The sequence below is a fragment of the Gymnoscopelus braueri genome (assembly GCF_963280865.1).
Source record: "Gymnoscopelus braueri genome assembly, chromosome: 19".
Lineage (NCBI taxonomy): Eukaryota > Metazoa > Chordata > Actinopteri > Myctophiformes > Myctophidae > Gymnoscopelus > Gymnoscopelus braueri.
The window spans coordinates 18,376,879-18,397,741 of NC_137621.1; the positions used below are offsets into that span (position 1 = coordinate 18,376,879).

At 43.1% G+C, this 20,863-nt stretch overlaps 1 protein-coding gene across 2 annotated transcripts in view; it reads left to right on the top strand.

Moving 5' to 3' along the window:
• The first annotated feature begins 196 nt into the window (after positions 1-196).
• The window catches only part of LOC308075284 (latent-transforming growth factor beta-binding protein 2-like), a 130,035-nt gene continuing 109,368 nt past the window's right edge, over positions 197-20,863 (top strand). For both annotated transcript variants that reach the window (XM_080415039.1, XM_080415040.1), the window contains exons 1-2: positions 197-1,247; positions 6,113-6,186. In XM_080415039.1, the coding sequence (XP_080271165.1) occupies positions 751-1,247; positions 6,113-6,186 (571 nt within the window). In that variant the 5' untranslated portion in view covers positions 197-750. The remainder of the gene's footprint in view (positions 1,248-6,112; positions 6,187-20,863) is intronic.

A 20,863-nucleotide genomic window follows, 5' to 3' on the forward strand; every position in this document is an offset into this window, starting at 1 on the left:
ACTTTTTCCACCATAGCGAAGAGGCACATATTGTCATGATGTAATTTGGCAGAGAAAGTGCGCGTGGGCACGTGGACGGAGCTGCGCAGTGAGCAGCAACAGGCAACAATATACGACCGACGACGGACGAGGGGGGAGTTTCTTCTTGTAAAGCGCACGCAATCCCTCCATGCATTCTATTCCCGGTGACTTCAGATCCAAGGAGGTGGTCACAACATCCATGGGAGCAGGATTCAAACTGCACTTTTCTCACTTCCAGTAGGAGGACCGTGCAGCTTCAGCAGCCTAAACCCTGGAGCCACTGCTCTGTCTGTCTGTCTGTCTGTCTGTCTGTGCGCTCTTATAACTTCACATCAACTCAAACAAATGGAATAACATTTGTCTAAAAAAATAAGACAGCATTTTTTTCCCACCCTGCACATATTTCGTGTTGTTGAGGATCTCAGGGACGCTCACATATTCTTTCATTATATATTTTTTGTTGCGTGCAGTTACGATTAGGTTATCATTTTTTATAAGTGAAGGCTAAACAAGATCAAGTCCTGCGCAAAGCTTACCTGGGCATTAATATGAAGAGTTCCGCAGGCGTTCTGCATTGTTGGGAGAGGATGCGGTGTTGTTGACTTCGAGTAGAAGGCTACTGGCTGGTTTTTTTATTTGCACATCATTCGAGAGTGTCTCTCTCTCTCGGTCAGACTGTAACGTGATCGCCGGTCCTGTTTTGCGCGCGGTAGTTTCAAAACGTCGGTTATGATGATGTCCAAAAAAATGGACCGCGTGGGGATTGGATTTTTAATCGTCTTGGCCATCGCACTGGTCCAAATGTGTCGCTGTCAAGAAGAGGATTCAACAACAACAGGTGGTCGGAAAGAGGGTGCGGGCGCCCTACAGCCACAGCAGCAGCAGTCCCAAGCGAGGAGAAGAGGTCACTCGTCGAAAGGACCATCTTCAGAAGACAGTTTATCCTCCACACTGTCCAGTGGAAGATCGCCCGAGGCTGCGGTCAACGGCTCCGCTCCGGTGCCTCTTCTTCTTCCCGGGGACACATCGACTCAAACAGATACCAGACACGCGACTCTAATCAAGGCATCAGTCCCGGGTCACGGTGCTACTGTGCCCCGGCACGGTGGTGCGCCCCGCGCCGCCAGACAAGCAGCAGGCACCCCTCGCTCCTCACAGCAGCGCAGGACCAGGATCAATACGAGGCAGTCACAGAGCATCAAACACAACTCGAGGCGTCTTGCTGGGTAAGATGAACTATATCCTCTAATGCAGCGGTCTTCAACGCAGATTAACCCTGAGAAGATTCTAGAAAGGTCTTCTAAATCCCCAAAAAAAATTGAAAGAAAAACCCAATTATTTTTTCCTCGATTTTTCAAAAATAGCAGATCTACAAGTTCATAGCGCGGCACTCGGCACTCGCGCTATGAGCTTGTATATCTGCTATTTTTGAATAGCCTAAACAAAGAAATCTAAAGTGACACAGATGCGTTCCAGGTATCAAGCTTTTTCATAGATTTCATAGAGAGCTGGATTAATGTTAATGTGTATTTTCAGATAGTTAACCTTTAAAACCCTCAATATTCAGCCAACTTGACCGTTGGCTGTGTACTTGATCTGCTCTTTATCCCTCTCTACACCGACTCTCCGGAAATAGCCGATCTGCAAGCTCACAACTCCTCGCAGCGCGAGGCGGTGTGAGCTTGTAGATCTGCTATTTTCGGCTAATGTTCCCCACCACACAAAGATTTGGTGGACCCCCTGTAGTAACTCTGACGACCCCCTAGGGGTCCCGGACCCCCTGTTGAAGACCCCTGCTCTAATGTCTTTGAGGGGAAAAAAGCCACTTGAGTCACACAAATGGTAAAATATTAATATCATTCAGTGTAGGCTACTGTTTTTGATTGATTGATTGAATACTTTATTAACAGTTTGCAAAAACTACAGAGATACCGTTAAACAATAATGCAAAAAATGATAACACAAAAAGCCCAGAGGGCTTGTTTCCATTGTGGTCCTATGTATTCAATTCATCAACTGTAAGTACTAGTGACCTATTTTCAGCGTGATTTGTATTTTGTGACAACTAAAACCAGCATCTTCCTGCAAAGCAAAAATGTGATACTGTCCAATATTTTATCAAAAGCATAACCCCCATATTGGAAATATTGAACAAGTCACTGAAGTCAGAATGTGTCATCCAGTAAGTCAAGCAGATACTCCCAACTGGACACTACTGGAACAATTGTCTGAGCAGGAAGGTATTTTGTCTCGAGGGTCACGGCAGGACACGAGAGGATGGCTGAGGTTAAACAACTGGGCTCAGATCACAATGCTGATCATGGAAGCTTAACGCATGGCAAATGTTCTCCACAGTGCTTGGATGGATGAACTACATTTAACCTAGAAGCTTGTACAGCATTGCATTATCACCATTTCCTCCCATTACTGCACATTAAAGAACATTTAAATTGCGGTATAGGAACACAGCCTCAGGCTATATCTGTTCTGTGTGTGTGTGTGTGTGTGTGTGTGTGCGTGTGCGTGTGCGTGTGCGTGTGCGTGTGCGTGTGCGAGTGTGAGTGTGCGAGCGTGCGTGCGTGCGTGCGTGTGTGTGTGTGTGTGTGTGTGTGTGCCACAGTGCTGCCCATGGCTTTGGTGGACAAAGTATTCAACCTCAGTACTTGAATCAAAGTATAGATATTCCTGGTCAAATATCACTCAACTGCATTTGTAAGTTGCTCAGTCAAAAGTACAATATTTGTGTTTGAAATGTGGAGGGAAATTCATCAGTATCCAATTATACAAAAACTCAAGTAAAGTACTCAAGTACTCAAGAAATGTAATTTGTTACTGTCCACCACTGGCCCTAGTTTTGTGGATCCACAGTGCATGCCCATGGCCATGTGCTCTGTGGCTCTCTATCTGAGCCTTGGCTGACGCACATTTGCAAATTCGCTTAGTGATCAGAAACACCTGTTCCTCCTACGGTTCTGTCTATGCTGCTAATCCCTGGCGCTTTTCTTTTTTTGGGGTCTCAGTTTTATGCGCTGAACAGGCCTTTCAGTTGTTTCCATTTTAAAACGTCTTTCTTTTAGTTAAATGAACCCTTGTGCATCCAGTCCTGCTTGAACTCAAAGCACGGTAGGCTACACACAGAAGAGCAAAGTGTTTACACCATAATCAGAGTGGATACCATGGGTTCACCTTGGGTTACAGGCACTTTCACACTGAAATTAAATATCTTTTTAGTGTGTCATTACAGTGCTTTATACCTTTGGGAAACAACATTTATATGGCCAATTTCTGGGGAACGCCTTATGAATGATATGAGGATAATTGGCTAGCCATCTGTGGGAGTGGATGTGAGATAGACATGCAAGACCTTATATTTAAAGAGGCAGTTCACCCAAAATACAAAAAGACAAGTTTTTCCTCTTACCTATAGTTACCTATCTGTCCTTCCAGATAGTTGTGGGATTTGCAAAGGTTTGGAGATTTCTGCCATTGTCCATTTCTGTCATCACCCCCAACACTAGTCTCACAGTAGCCAGATGATTATCTAATGTCTGGGGTACAACTACTGAAAAGTACTTTTCAAACTGGACCTGCGTTGGCTCCGTACTTGGCTGCATTGTGAGCTTGTAGATCTGCTATTTTGGCTAATGTTCTCCCCAGAATATGGATGGTGGGGTTCAAGTGGCTAACTGCCCCCTAATACAAAAAACAGACATATCAATTGATCAACCATGACCATTGACCATCCTTAGACCAACCAAGGTTCAACCACAGACGTCACAGCCCAGCCAATCAGAGGTTATCCTAAGATTTACTCTGGCAAAACCCGAACATGTTGACATTCATCGCTGGAATTGATGATGTAAGATGGTGGGCTGACCACGAGAGACTAAACACTTCAGTATTTGCTTCCTCACTTTGCTTCAGTGATAGACATTTGGCAGGGCGGACTTTTTAGAAAATATTTCTCTGTTGCCAGCGAGGTCTGTGGGTTATCGTGAGTGACCATGTCGTAATTTCTGGAAAGAGTAAAGCATGATTTTAATTATATTTTGGTGTCCATTTAAACAAAGTTAAAGCAGAGAGGAAACAGATAATTCATTGAACGTCCATAGTCCAGTCCCTCTCCAACCACTAACATTTCATAATCATGCTCCAAGTAGCTTTGATGCACTGCTGAGCCTCCATAACACAAACACAAGTCACTTCCTTAGTTCCTTCCCCTGTACCTTTTGTTTGGCATGGACATTTTTTGGAACATTTAATTGAGCAGAGCCCACAGATTGCTTATGCTTTCCACTGAAATACTCAACACAACAATGTGTTATGTAACAGTAATGGGACCCGTTCCATCAAACATTAAAAACAACATTAGCGACCATATTTTGTCTTTCATTGATGCATGGTTGAATTAAGGAGCTGTCTATTTAAACAACCTACTCAATGTATAAAGAAAATAACCGGCTGTAGTATTAGCTCCAACATGCTTTATTGCATGTCCGGCTTGACATTGCCCCAGAAAGTCTGTTCCAAGGTTGAATGAATGGGTGCTTTTGAGCCTAAAGGAGTATAAAGGTGGAATGACATAAATCTCCAAGAACATAACCTTTTATTTTCACTGCGTTTTTAACAATCTGTGATTCATTAGCTTGAAGTGAATCACCGGCTTCTTGTTAGAAAGTGCTCTCCCATGACACACTTCCTTACGGAATTCTCACTCTACTTACTCATTTACCATCCCCTGGGGGATTGGTTTAACGTTCACCATCCTCACTTCCACTGAAGTTGACTCAGTGTACTTACTGTACCCTGCGCTTTGCTTTCCAGTGCACCTGTCAGAAGTAGTAATCCTCGCCTGATCCAGACCGCAAAGAAAACGGTGCAAAAATGCCCAGGGCGCATAAAATATGAATACCGGAGAGATCTATCATAATCTTCTTGTTCAATAACTTTTTGCTCTACCCACAAATAACTGTACTATAATGTAGACATAGCGAAAATAACAGATCTACCGTGTAAGCTCACAACGCGTCAGACCGTGCTGCGTTGTGAGCTTGTAGATTGTAGATTTTTGCGCGACACTGCTGTGAACTAAGCATAAATCAGGCTTAACATGACTGCGTAAACCATCCATTTTTGTCATCCTCTAAAACATTTTACCTAGTACTCTGCATTTCTTTTCTTTTTTCCCCCATAGTGATATACTGCTGTTTCCCATTATGTGTCATGTGATGGAATAGGAGGAGTAGTGGTTGATGATGTTTTGACAAGATCTTGGCTCGATGTATCTCTGACTGATGATGACTTGATCCCGCCTAAGGGGTCCCGCACGACCTGCAAGTCATCGCAGTGGCTCCTCCTCACTAACACTTTCCTCGTCGGCTTAGTCACACCGGGGTCAACGAGTCAGTGGCTGTTATCGTCTTTTTCTGTACACATGAGTCAGGCGTTCATTTACAGTAATATATCTTGAAAAGATGATAGTGTCATTCGATTTATTCCAGCACTTATACAGTTTGAGGTTTACCGTCGCCCCGGAGTTGCTCTCGTGGTCTAGTTGCCTTTTCATCTTTTCACTCAGAAAATTGGCCGGGGTTACATTTGCGAACGCGAGGAATTCCAAGAATCCAGTTATTGCTGCTTGAACCTTGTCATCCTTCATTTGCTCAGAGATTAATGGAAGACGCAGGGTGCTTTTCATGTCCCATGTGTCTTCCTTTATCCCTCACAGGCCCAGATAACTCTGTATTTGTTTTCTCTCTTGTGTAACAGGGAGAGAGACAGAGAGAGAGAGAGAGATCGACAGATACATTTTCATGCTTTGCCCTGAATGTGTTATTGAATCAAGTGCTATTATGGGCACATATCAGCAGCGGTGTTCATTTCAATAGCTGAATCACGTGATCTGAAACTACAACGGTCCCAGAGTAAGGATTTCTATTTGGATGCAATGGTTTGACACCATCAAGACTAATTGCTCTTTAAATTATGAGCTGGTGATGTGCTTGCAGCCTATACTTGCCTTAAGCGTTATTTATTGTGTTGTTGATTGCTATCTTTTGTCATGTCATATAACAAGTCTTCCTGTGCACAGGCCTAACGTCTGCGGAGGTCAGCAGTGCTGCTCTGGGTGGGCCGTGGCGACGAGCACCAACCGATGTATAAAGCGTGAGTAGAATACAATACACCACCATCACACTTACAGATCTGAATCCATGTGGATTTTGTGCCCTTTGAAGGAGACTTTCCTTCTCTTGTTATGCAAAACACATTTCAAAGCTTAATTTATTCTCCATCGCACAAGGGTTTCGCTTGACAAAAAGAACTGATCTACCAGCTAACAACGAGTCAATGCGATGTCTTATTACCTATTAGCTTGTAGATCAGTAGTTTTTGGCAAGCACCGCCGCCATACTATGGATTATTAATTAGGCTTAACCACATGAACCCTAGAATCCCTAGTCTGGGCATGATATCATAATAGGCAAACATTCAGTGAGCCGATCTAAGACCTCAAAAAATGTCTCAGCACAACAAGCTTGTGGATCAGCTATTTTCAGCAAAGTGTTTTGGTGTAGAAGGAAACAAGGAGGGGACCAAGTATTGACTCCTGGGGGACCCCAGTCAATGAAGTGTGTAGTGTTCTGAAGCTGCTTGCTGCCTCTTATTTTAATGTTTTTTTTTGGGTAACCAATCTGTATGGTACATTATGTTAATATAACTTGCACATTTGCAGTGGTTGGAGCTTGTCTCCCTACTCTTCCACTGAGAAATGTAGACGCCGGTGTTGGGTATGACACCTAATGGTTGAAAAATAGTACTGCCTGAAGCTCTGAAGTTCATAAGTGCAATGTGCAATAATTCCCCATGCCAATTAGGGTTTCCCTCTTAGCTGAATGGTAGAAATTCAGCCTGTCACGTTCTCATGTGGGACCGGGTTCAAATCCCGAGTAGGACATGAAACCAATGGATTACAGCTTTTAGGGTGGTGCTGAACATATAGTACTACAAGTCCGTGTGAAGGTATGGAGTCTGGAAGCAATACAGCAGACAACACAGTTTGGACTGTCTTGTCTGGACTTGTAAATGAACCAGAAAATGAAACATTACAGTCAGTATGATTTAGATCAGACCTTATGCGTTTGGACTGCAAAATAACAAAGCAAATGGCTGCTAATGGCGACCCCGTCAAGTAGAATCGCCCTAAAGAAAGAAAACTCTTCCCAGGGTGCTGCTGCCCCCGTGGTCATGTTTGTCATGTGGCAGTGCCTGCTCTTTTCATGTTAAGATCCTAGTATCAAAATTACCAGCGCTTAGCATTTGGCTCTGTTTTTGACACAAGCCCTTAATTATGGGTGTAACTGTTCCTTTTTTTTATTTGACCACAGCAATATTGGATATCCTTACTGCCAGATGATTAAACACGGAATGGCAGATACCGGGCACAAATGAATAATTGGCCACTTCTTAAAAGTGCAATTCCGGCAGAATTGTTTTACAGCTTACAAGTGTTACCGTGCTTTTATTTGTAACATGCTTGACATTTGGCATGTTTTTTCATTTTCTTTCACTGTTACGTGGGCTGTTAAGAATTAAAGAGTGATGCTAGTACACAGCAAAACCTGGAGTGTTAATTTAACTCTGAGAAGCTCGGCTGCTAATGGCTAAAGGCTCTCTGAGTTAAATAAACATTGGATTTGACTGTGTAGAGGGTTGGAGCCTTATCAGATTAACAAAAAATTAAATCAGCTAAATTCTCTTGATGTAATTTTTTTTGTTGTTGTTGTAATGTTTATGTCTGCCATCTCTTGTTACAGTCTTAAAATAAAATGTTAAAAGTTTCGCGTTTCTAGATAGAGTTATCTTTACATTTTACAAGCACACAATCTGAAACCTACACGACAAACTAGCATTTTCCCTCTTTTTCACAAACTCATTCTCTTCTCTTTCACATGCTGTCTCGCACGCACGCACGCGCACACACACGCGCGCACACACACACACACACACACACACACACACACACACACACACACACACACACACACACACACACACACACAACTTCGCAAGCTGCAGTAGCTTTGGCTGTTTACCCTTCAAACAGCTCCAATCCAAAGGGGTCAGTCAATTCACCCAATCCCATTACACAACAAGCTGATTGGCTACTGTAGCCTCCTAATTAGATCTAATTAGCTCCTGCCTAGTGCTGGGCTTCTGTCACTTTTTCTCAAGTCCCAGCCAGAGGTACACACGGTCAGGGTGTAAATTACATTTAACGTGGAGCTTTAGTTAGCCAAATCAAATGAGTAAATACTTTAAATCTGCCAGAGACTAACAGGTCCAGCCTAACGTGCCCATGTTAAACAAGGCAGAGCATCTGAAGAGGCCAGGTCTCCGTCCAACCATCTGGACCCTCTTAAAGTTTGGCTCTCATCCAGGTTTCACTTTGGTGTCTTCAGCTGAGTGAGCCCCACACCACGAGCCTCAGGGCAGGCCAGGCCAGGTGCCAACTCAAGCCAACCCCCCACACCCACCCAGGACCCAAGCCTCAGGCTTGGGCTGGGAGTTGGAAGCCATTACACAAGGACATGAGACCTCCGGAGAAATGCAGAACCAAGGCTATCTCATTCCCTGTCCCCGTGTCAGAACCGGCCTGCTGTACGAGGAGATGGCAGCATGAGAAAACATGTTCACAGCAGGGGGAAAAGAAAAGGAACCAACCTGTCGGCTGGGAACATAAGTAAAAACATATCCCTCTTGAGCTACGTCTAGGAAATTCTAGTTGAAGGGATTGAAGTAATGTGTAATATTAAAAGTGTCAGCTGCAGGCATTACCCGCAAGGCTGGATTGGGTGTCGTGAGTTATGGTTTCCTAACAATACCTCCTTGTTGAATTGGGTTGAGCTCAGAGCAAATATATGACAGGAATTGGTTTGCTCGTTGTCCAGGGAGCGTGCCTACATGGATTTAGAAATGTGTTTATAGAAAGGTCTATAGGTGCAGGTCCCTCTGTGGGTCTGGTGGTTGGAGATTGTCTGGCTCTTTTGAAGAGGTGGTACTGGCCAGGTCAGAATGGGTCTGCTGCTGCCTGCCGGATGCCTTTTCTTTTCTTTTTTTCTGTTTTAGACTCCAAGATGGATGGTTTGCAGACCTGTGTGTGTGTGTGTGTGTGTGTGTGTGTGTGTGTGTGTGTGTGTGTGTGTGAGTGTGTGTGTGAGTGTGAGTGTGCATGTGAGTGTGTGTGTGTAGTGTACTAAAGCAAATTCCATCTGCTGAAAATATTGTGGGACAGAACACTTTGATCAATTAGAAACAACAGAACTTTCTGTTCAAAACGCTGTTGCGTGTTTACTTTGGTTTCCGCTGAAGTGAACTATTTTTAACGACTCTCAAAAGTTGATTTGAAAAGTTTGTGGCTATTTATTCTCAGCCAAATCTATGCAGACTTTATTGATGGTGGTTGTTGCAGGTATATGATGTGGCTGGTCAGATGAGTGTGACCAGGTGTGAGTTCTTGATTAGATCTCATGTATTCACTTAGGAGCTGTATCAAAGCCCATCCACTGGGTTGAAGTGATGCAACCGGTTTCTGGGTCATCCCTGGGTCTCTTCAGCAACGTTTCCAGATTCACATATGCTGACCAAAAAACAGACACTGTCTGTGAGATGAGGAGCAGAATGAGGCCCTATTATGTCTAGCTGGTCCTAAACCAGTCGTAGCCTTGTCTGGATAGAAGACAGACTGACAATCAGCTGTATGTACAACAGACACTGTCTTGTCTGCACATCCTGCTGCTTGTAATACTATCGTCCTACTGAAAGCATTTCTGAACCCTTTGTTAAAGTGACAGTCACCTCAATCTTTATGACAAATAAGTCTGGAAGTGCTCATTAGCCACTTAAACCCTACAGTAACAGTATATACTTTGTTGACCCCCCAGGGGTCTAGTACAGTAGGCCCCATACCTTTGTCCCTCTCTTCCACATCTCTTTGCAGAAAATAGCCGATCCGCAAGCTCACAATCGGTTGCAATGCAATGTGAGCTTGTAGATTCCGTCAAATGTTCGCCCCCCAGAAGGGATGCTAAGGGTTCATATTAATGAACTCTTACCCCTTAAAAAAGTTAACCATTTCAATTATCAGCCAAGAACGGCTGTGGGAATTAAAGTTTACCTTCAGGAATCTGTGATGAGAAAGGGAAAGCTGCACATCATCTTGCTACATTTCCTTTCATTTGTGTTGGAAATAGCCACAGAAATCGGTTTCCAAAATAGCAGAACTGCTTGGTTTGAGTTGTTCTGAGCCAAATAAGCTCTTGGATCTCCCACTGATGTTGGCTTTTTGGTTCACAAGTATAAATTTGACACCAGCCAGAGTTGGCTTGTAAAGCTTGACCAATGTTGGGACCAATATAGGTCTCGAAAAGCAACGGTTAGCAGATGGACATGTGTGGCCTCCCCAAACACGAATCAGTCGTTGGCGCATGTGGCCCCTGCTGCCAGGCTCGCTATACATCAGTGTCATATATACTGTAAGGGCTTTTTTAATCTGATTAATGGCTGATTAATGGGAAGGTGTCCAATGCAGAATGTCTCTCACTGAAGGGTCTAACAGAGATTCGACAGTGTAGACCAAATTGGCTCTGTCTTAACCTACTAGAATCAGATCATAATGTTAAATGTCTACACACAAAGCCTCCCATCTTCCCATTTTTACACCCCAAAGTCATATATTATTTATAAAGAATAATTCATATTACTGCAAAGTAATACATCACAGTTTTGAATGTACTGCCAACCTGACAGCATATGAGCCCCAGGTAAGATGCACGCATCGCCCTTGATTTAAACCTATCGCTGTCTTCGGCGGTGCAGATGAAATGCGCATCATTCACAGGGAGGAATAAAGTTGTTTTCAGTCTCTTAAGCCTTTGGTGATTGACGGAGTGAAATGTGGTAGAAAGGAGTTTCTTTTTGATTGCCTTCCAGCTGTCTTTGGCCTGCTGTGCCGCCCAGGGCCCTGTCCAGCCCTAAAATAACTCCTCACGCAGAAAGTTTGCCTCTCTCTTACTTACAGTACCCCCCCCCCCCCTTTCACAAGCTCATTCTCTCTCTCTTTCCAAACACAAAATCTGACGTGCCGAATGTTTCTTTAATTCCATCACATCCTTAGTGCTGTTTGTGAGAGATTAAAGCTTTCCACTGTGAACATATTGAGACACCATTAGGAGTCGTATGTTTTGTTAAAGGCTCTGCTCAGCTGCCTAACATTTTATGGTTACCTCATTTTACGTAACATAACATGTTATGTCGGCTGAGGGGTTTTGTTGAAATACCAGACATGTTCTCCATGTGGGACCTTCTGTTGGTTTTGAATCAATTAATTAATGAAATAATAGCAGTGTATGGTCTTTCTATCATAGAACTTCAGATTATTTTATAATGTTTGTTTTGTCTTTCAAGTGGCCTTCTGCACTGTTTTACACATCCATTTACAATTGCGAGGCATGAGAAGTGCGTATTTTTCATTTCATTTCTGCAAACCAGCGTGAAGTTCTCATGTGGGACCATTCACATTTGGGGAAATATATCTAACTTTGGGCTGGTGAAGGATGGAGGCAGGGGGGGCTGGTCCTTGGTGTGAAATGGAGTAGAAGTTCAATGCGCTCTTCAACATGTGTCTAGCAGCTGGCTAAGTATCAAGGACATACACGTGTGAGCATTTTGTAGGCTGCAAAACAGCATCTAGAGAAACGTAGGTTCACTGTCGACATGCAATGAAATCAACGCTCTTCTTGTACAAGAGGATTTCCAAACATATTCCTGTGGATTGAGAAGATACTTGCTCAAATGTTGAGTCATGTGTTTGTTTGGTTCAACTGAAAAGTCAGCATTAACTTCAACGCAAGTTCAGCTTCAGCTCAAGTAATGACATTTCAAGGGAGTTGATCGAAAGCCAGTTGTTCTGCATATCAAAATATTTGTCAGCTACTGTATGCTATCTGTGTAAGTTTTTGTTAAAAATACACTGCTTAAAATATCTGATGGCTTTTCAGCTACATTGGTATACAGCAGTAGAGGGTAGAGGGAAGCTAGAGATGTCGACTCCCTAGCATCCCTATTCTGGGGTGTACATTCAGCAAAAATAGCTGCAACGTATTGTAAGCTTGTAGATAGGCTATTTGGCGTAGCTAGCCTATTAGTGTAGCCCGTGGGAATCCATTCAACTAAGTATAGGGCCCATGCGACTATGGTCAACTAAGTATAGGGTTTAAGTGGATAATCAAATTCAAACCTAAACCATAAAAAGCACCTGACAAGTTATGGTTTGCTTTGTTTACCCACTGAGCTACCAAGCTGTTAAATGCACAGCTTGACAGAAGATGTGGATACGATCCTTTAATGATATTATGAGTTAGCAGCGCTTACATTCTAATGCGCACAGTGTTGCATACAAGCTGAGAGGTAACGTAGGATTTTACCAGTCCAGGTTCTGGTTGACAAGAAAGTTGTGGTAGTTAACTCTTTAAGACCTGAGAACGCATCTGTGTGTCATTTTTAGATTTCGTTGGGCTATTCAAAAATAGCAGATATACAAGCTCATAGCGCGGCACTCGGTGCCGCGCTATGAGCTATCTGCTATTTTTGAAAAATCGTGAAAAATGTTGTGCAAATCTTTGAATATATATATATTTAAAGCGAGCATTTCTAGCTAAAATGTTATTGCTTCTGGGGATTCTACAAATTTCTTCTAAATCAGTTTAAAACAGTTTTCTGAAACACTTATGTTGCTATAATATTAATGTCAGTGTCAAGGAGCCCCACAACGATATGTATTTGGCTGCGGACCCCCATCTCAAAAAAATATTTCCAGGGACCCCCAGAAGCAAAGATTTGAGTAAAAAACAATTGCTTTATAGATATATATTAAAAGATTTGCAAAAAAAAAACACGATTTAAAAAAAAATTGCAGATCTACAAGCTCATAGCGCGGCACTCGGTGCCGCGCTATGAGCTTGTATATCTGCTATTTTTGAATAGCCAAAAGTATAAAATATGGATAAAGTGGTTACACAGATGCGTCCCCCGGTCTTAAAGGGTTAATCAGTGACAGCAGAGGAAGAACCGTTAAAACCCTGCCGTCTCTAGTGATATTGTTGAGTCAGGGTGGAAGTAATTACTTTAAAGACAGCCATGTAGACCGTCTCTCTTTATAGGCTGTGTGTGGATTTGCAGTGGGTTACACAGTTCACAGTTCAGGGGCATAACTCTCCCTTGCAGCCTGCTGAGAGTTATGGCCTATTAGACAGATCCTATAATCAATGCACACACTCGTCGTCCCAGAGCCCATCATTAACCTAGATACTGGACCATTCACCCCCATGGTTCTCCCCAAACCAGGAGTGCCGCCTTTCTCGCCTCCAGCTGGCGTGTCTGTTTGGAAGTGGCAATTGGCTCCATCTCTACCTCCTTGTGCCACATTTTTTTCTAATTGCTACCATAGGCGACAGCATAGTGAGTTACTGCTTTCAGACACAATTGCGGATATCTGCATGTAAACCCCTTCTGCTTACGTGTCTGCCTTGGTGCATGAGGAACTGATATTAAGTCTGGCAGCCCAAATCAGATTTTTGGTCAGGTCCGAACAGCAAAAAAAACACATGGGAACAGATTTAGTTTTTCAAGCAAATGGGTTAAAATGCGATTCAAATGTGATTTCTAAAGATGGCCACTCGGACACTGGCCACTCGGACACTGAAGCCTGATTTATACTTGCCGAAAATAGCCGATCTACAAGCTCAGAACACGTCACGTTCTGATCCCTTGCCAAATCATCGTCAGTCATAAAGATCATAATTTGAGAAACAAATCAGATTTGCCTACAGTCTGAACAAAGCCTAATACAGGGATGCTGGGACGAGAAGTATAGCACAACCCCAGCTGTGAGAGGCAGGAGAGATGTTGGAATGCATGCAATCTTGAATGACACTTGCTTTGTTTGTGTCTGTCTTTTTTTTCTTCTTCTTTTTTATGATGTAACCCCCATGACATGATGCAAGGACAGAATGCAGCTGTCAGTGATCTCTCAACAGGCTGTTTTTTTTTTTTTTTTTTGCAAGACTGGACTTGATTGACACTGTAACATAGAGAGCTACATTGACAGCTAGCAACCCTCATCCCCCACCCCAAGTCCCACACACACTTGCATGCAGGTCACAGTCCTGTCAGCGCAGCCCATAGCCAGCAATAGATCTTGCGCGCTCTCTCTCTCTCTCTCTCTCTCCCTCTTTCTCTTTCTCTCTCTCTCTCTCTCTCTCGCTTTAGGCCCATATGGAAGCTGTTGGGATGTGATCCCCAAGGGGAGACGGGGTTTGTGGGTTCTGGTGAGCACGTCTCACAAAGTCAGCTTTACAAGTTGTGGGCACGCCCCCCCACCCCCCAGATCCAGATATCTTCCGTAGAGCGCCTCAGCATGTTGCTCATTAGGAGGTGAATGTGGGAGATTGAGGGTGCAGCGGAGGCACGGTATGGCGTGGCTGAAAGTAATGTACACAGTGTCGTGGGTCAGCTATAGGTTAACTAAATTCCCCCCAGGAGCTGAGGTAGGTGAGCAGAGTAAAAGGTTCAAACTGTATTGGACTGAAAAGACCCATACTGTGATGGAAAAATAGGACTGTATGAGAGGTAAACCTTAATTTTGTGAAATATTATCCATGTAACATTTATAGTGCCACACAGGGAAATGAAGGCATCAGTGTGCAAGCAGTGTATGGCTTATGATTGTAATTACAACAATTCAAAGAGTCTGAACTTATGCTTGAAATAAATATTAGCAGGACCACTGCAACTACTGTAATGATGGCTGCTGGTAAAATAAGGGGAGTTGCACTTTCAGCTGTGCAGAAATAACATGTACAGAGGTTAACACTCACTTAGCATCTCAAAGCAATTGCATTAACTGCTCAATAACCCAATTCTTCCTGGTTCTGTGGTTGGCATCCCAATAATGCCCTTTGAACTTGAGTGATACATTGTAAGTGTTTAATAGTTCATAGTCCAGGTTGTTGGCCTACACATGCACGGATTGCACGCGCGCACGCACGCACGCGCGCACACACACACACACACACACACACACACACACACACACACACACACACACACACACACACACACACACACACACACACACACACACACACACACACACACACACACACACACACACACACACACACACACACACACACACCAACTGATACAATATAGATGTGAGTTGTCATTTAGTGCCTATGTCTATTCAGAACCAGTCAGAATTAAGTATTGTATCAGCACTTCCTTTGACTGCCCTATTGCTGTATTCATTACAGTTCTTTAACTTCCTGCTTCTCGTTTTGACAGGGTTTTGAAAGGACCTTTAATCAGCTCTTTTGTCATATCCATCCTGTATCTTAATCTCCTAAATCTCATAATGGCACCTAATCCGCTCAACCTGAAGAGAGAAGACTTCCCAAGATTAGCACGATTATGCTTTCATTATCAATATTATTTCCCAAAGGTTTCAGTGTCAACTCAGTTCAGCTTAGGGTCAGTGTTGTGGAAATGTGTGGAGAAAAAAATGGGAGAAATGTATGTGTTTGAGTTATGTCAAATATTCGGTTTCAAATTGCCTCTGACTGACTGAAAGCACTGTAAAAGTTTGATGGCTTGTATTACTAGTTGGAGAGAAGGGGGGGGGGATCTCTAGTGAATTGTAATGGACTGAAGAAATCTATGAATATGAGAGCCCAGTGGATGAGAGTGGAGGCCATCCGCATCAGTACATACACTTGTAAACCTATGCTTGTAATGGGTAACTATAGCCAACTGGGAGAGTTATGAACAGTACTCCCCTCAATAAAGACCCCAAGTTACTTTAATAGGAATACAGGATTTCACCATGCTCCCCGCAAATTCAATCAGGAACCCTGACAATACAAATATCCAAATCTAATGCATAAATTACTTTTTTTATGGCTTAATTCTAATGCATGACTGATCGTTTGGTCCCACAATGGGAGTAGGGTGGATACTAGCATCAAGCTCAGCTGTCATTTGTTCAAGGTTGTTCAGGGCAATATTGGAAGACCCCCACAGCTGTCTCTTAAGGGTGTTAGTCCTTAGATAGCTTGAGGTTAAGAAGTTCAGAAGGGACAATGGCCCAATTTAGCAAGGCCACTGGACAGGCCTTAGGTTACGTTGGAAAATATATAGGCTTGGGCGATGCCTATTTTCCTGACGGCTAAAAAAAGTAGCTTTATTGTTGGTAGCAAGGCCACTGGACAAGCCTTAGGTTACGTTGGAGAAGATGTAGGCTTGGGCGATGCCTATTTTCCTGACGGTATTTGTATCAGCCAAGAACACTGGAGTCTATCCCTGTTACAATGCGCTACCCCTGGGAGATGGAATGCTGAGGTGGATCGCCACACCTACCATCAGCTCCCAGTACTTACTGCACGACATGCTGCACCCAAGCCGTGCTACTCATACGCTGAGTTGGCGGTGCCCGGGATAAAACCCATGACCATGTGACCTTCTGGTCCAAAGACGAGAGCTCTACCGACTGAGCTACCCAGACTAAATACAGCTAAAATGCATTTGGTGATAGAGGTCATTGTAGTGTGTATGACATTGTCAGTGACCGTGTGCAGACTTTATTCATTATTTTACCTGCCTTGATCAGTTGGTCCTACACCTGCTTTTAAGTGGATGTGCAAGCTTGTTTTCTTTTAATACTTATGGCCCATAGAATAATTAATACATAGGAAATAAGCGCCCTTCTTCCGTAGATGCAGCATACCTTGCTGGAGGACCCGATGGCACTTGTTGCCGTGGCAGATAACACATCAGTGTGCTGAACGGAGATGATGGTGGTACTGGCAGCTGAATAAAATCACGTGGCTAATAAACTTGTAGTTGGAAGAAGTCATCTAAAAAAATCTGTGGCAATTATTTTCATGATTCCATGTCTGTATTTGTGATGGTATTGAAAATAAACCTTCAGGACTTCTAAATACTATGCCATAATTCCTTGCTACCGCCTAACGAGGTATTACATTTTAGCTAAGCTTAGAGAAAATTATATTCATGCTGAGGAAAGGTACTTAATCATTGTTTTGTCTGGATTGGAGTATTTGTTTGGATGGTGCCAGCAGCAGTAGCCTACTAATAGACACTTTTCATATGACTGCTTCTGAACACAACTCCTCTGAACTTGGCCAGTGTGTCTCAGTCATAATTGAGGCTTTATGTCTGACAAATTCTCATTTTTAGTATTATTCTCTCCAAAGTAAATAATTGCAGCACACACATTTGTGAAATGGATGGAATGTGAGGCAATTAGTTTTAATGATGTGCAAGACAAATCTGCACGACAGCAATTACTGCGACAATGTGTTCAACAGCCCCTGGGCAGGGCACAGAGACCAGACACGGGCAGTGACACTCGGTGCCACAGCCAAGCTGGAGGCTTCATGTGGAACATACTGCATGTACGACCCAGAGTCACTGACCTGGCCACTCTGCTGGCAACATGCAGAACGGGCTCATTTGTCTGGTGCCATTTCTGTGCCACACAGCTGGTAAAAAAACGGTCACATGTTGGAATGCATTTCCCATCGGAGGCCGACCATAAAGTGTACTTAAATTATTATTGGAACATTTTGCTGTGGCGTGTTGTTTCTCATTGGAGTTCAGGCAATTCTTTTGAAGAACGCACTTTCACACATCGTCGAGTTCTTGCTTTGTAATGTCACTGTCATTTCTAAGTTCTCGATGTATAATGTCATTGGAATCTTCGGCCTGTTCCACCATGCTCCACTTCATCTCCAAACTTGAGTTTGAGCAGACTCTGGACAAGTCGGTGGCACCTAGCCAGCCTGTACTTTGGTTAGGAGATGATATATTTAACTCCACACCAAATACAGCTAAGGCAATTGCCATTTTATCCCATGATGGAAAACTCCGATCACATACCAAGTTATGTGTTCACGAGTACAATTCCATGGACTTGTACACTTCATCAAAAAGAAAAGACAATTTCCCTCAAAGCAGTTGAAACATAATTCTTGAGTGAATTACTTTGGTCTGAATAAGGTTTGCCTCACCATAAGCCACAGGAATATCATAATGGTCTGTGATCTTATCCCCAATTTGTCCCTTTATGTCATTGTACCACAGATTGACCATGTATAATGCACTGCTCTCTTTCAATTATCACATTTTGCTGTGAGGAAACTTGAATATGGTACACCGAACCATGTGGTCTTAATTAGACACTCTTAATGGGAATATGCCCACTGTTAAAACACAGTTTAGAGTCGAGAAATAAAAATCCCCCATGCCCGTGCTATAAAACACGCCTAGGGTGTGTTTGTCCACTTTACTTCACCCAAGACAGACTGAAAGACAAAGTGGCCCCAGAGGAGAGCATCCCAATAACAGGAAGGGAGCAGCAGGTAGGGCCCTATTTGTAGGTGGCGTGGCCGTTTGGCTGCCCGCTCGCCTTGCTGCCAAGAGCTATGGCAGCCTTCCTGCCTGAGATCTGTCACACAGCATCTGTGTCAATAGCATTCCATCGGCCTGTTGACAGAGCACCACTGTTTGCTTTAGCCACTACAGACTACTGGCCTGATTTACTGTCGGAGGACAATGTCATCAATCCTCAAGTGCCATACGCTACATACATGGACATGTGTGTAAGAAGATGGAGTGTTGTTTGTTTTAACTACTGAAGCCCTATTTTATCAAATAATTTTTTTAATAACACCACACCAAGCACTATAACTATAACTGTATCGTTCACAAATGTAATTGTTACAGTTATAATGTTTGGTGTGGACATATAATATATAATAATATAAATAATAGACATAAACACATACAGCAGTTAACCTCATGAGGAACCCTAGTGTCCCTATTCTGGGCATGTGAATAATAGGCGAAGGTGAACATTCGGCGAAAGCTCGGCTAGATCGGCTATTTTCGGTGAAGAGATTTGGGGTAGAGGGAAAGAAAGTATGGGTCAAGTGGTTAAAGAAACATAGTAATGTCATATGATTTAGGTCTCAAAATACTGTTGGAAGTACTTACTGTAGCTGGAGTGAGGACAGTGCTTTGACACGTATTATTATGCCATGATGACAATTCAATTACCTCAACACTCGCTGTATTTGCAGACTGTTGATAAATATTACAAATGCATCTATCTTATTTTACTGCCGAGAAGTACAATATGGCTCTTTCGATTCTGTGTTCAAGTATAAAAATATCCCCGCCAGTTATTCACTATATGAAGTGTGAGCCATTTACAGTTGGGCCCTGGAATCCAGTTTTTCCCATTTGCTCATTTACTTTATGACCTCCTACTTTTATGACCTTTTTAAGCTGCCAGCGTAACTATGAAGGAACACATTGGATTCTAGATCAGTGACAAGAAGGTATTTGAAGGAAATCACTGCACAGAGAAATGCCAGCGGCACTTAAACGCAGCCAGGAGACCAAGAAGCTCGAGTGGGCTTTACAGTACATTCACGAGAAATCGGATCAGTGCTTAATGTATGTGATCACATACATTTAGACTAAACAGGCCGGTTAATGGCTCAGGAAGAATTGAACATGTCAGCCCCTCCAGGCTCTCTGCTATGAAACAGGTAAAAATGTACAGAATCAGACTGAGACGTAAAACTAATTTAGCAGATATTGCCCTGGGAGGTTGTGAATGTGTGGCTAGGGCTGTGTCACGTATCATTCTATGTGAAAGATATAATTTAACCACATGAACCCCAGCGGCCCTGCTCTCGTTTGTTTTCGTTTTAAACCAGAGCTTCTGAGAACTCCCTATTGTGTCCCTATTCTGGGGGCAAACATTTGTCGAAAATAATCGATCTACCAGCTCACGATGCGTCGTGACGCGTTATGATCTTGTAGATCGGCTATTTTTGGTTATAGATTTTGTGTAGAGGGAAAAAAGACCTGCATTATGCAGACATCCCTTGATGAAGACATATAAAACATAGAGGTATACAGTGGGCCTACTGTCTGATGCAGTTAAGGAAACATGGCAAATATAACAGGAAGGAAGGAAAGAGGGGCTCACAATTCACTTTTAAAGGCTCCAAAACGTTATTCCAAACTGCATTTTGAACAAAATACATTTTCAGCAGCGAGTGTAGACACATGACGTCATTGTTTTGCAAGGAGCAACTGCCAAAAAATGTTTTTGCATTGATAAAAGGAATTGATAAGCTTGGAGGCATACAATGTCTATTCTCAGAGTTACAGTAACTATTCTGATTTTCTTAACGAGTGTGGTTCTTGATTCCCATCCCTAGTCTTGGATTCCCTCAATCACGGGACATAAGCACATACAATAAGGCTGTGTGTCCTCTAAAATGCTCATCCAAATGCCCAAAGTTGAACATTTTTCAACTCTCGGCAACAGATACAAATGCAAGATGTGCACAGCTCGGCGCAGAACTGACATGCAGCACCTCATCACACTGCTGTCGTTTCTAGCAGGCACTCCCATTGAAAACAATTCAAAACACAAACAGTGCTCAGGAAGAAAAAAAATACTTTGGTAGACTGGTACAGTGTAATGGTAACATAGTAGTAGCACTGGTACAGTCCATATAAATACATATACTGCATATTATTTATCAGACCTGGGAAAGAGTGGAGGGATCCTTCTCAACCTCTCACTGATACCTTGACTTTCTGCAGGGAGGCTGTTTCTCTGGGGCACACTGGGGCAGCGTTTACAGCGTTGTATGTTTGATGACTTTATGTGACAGGAGATTGT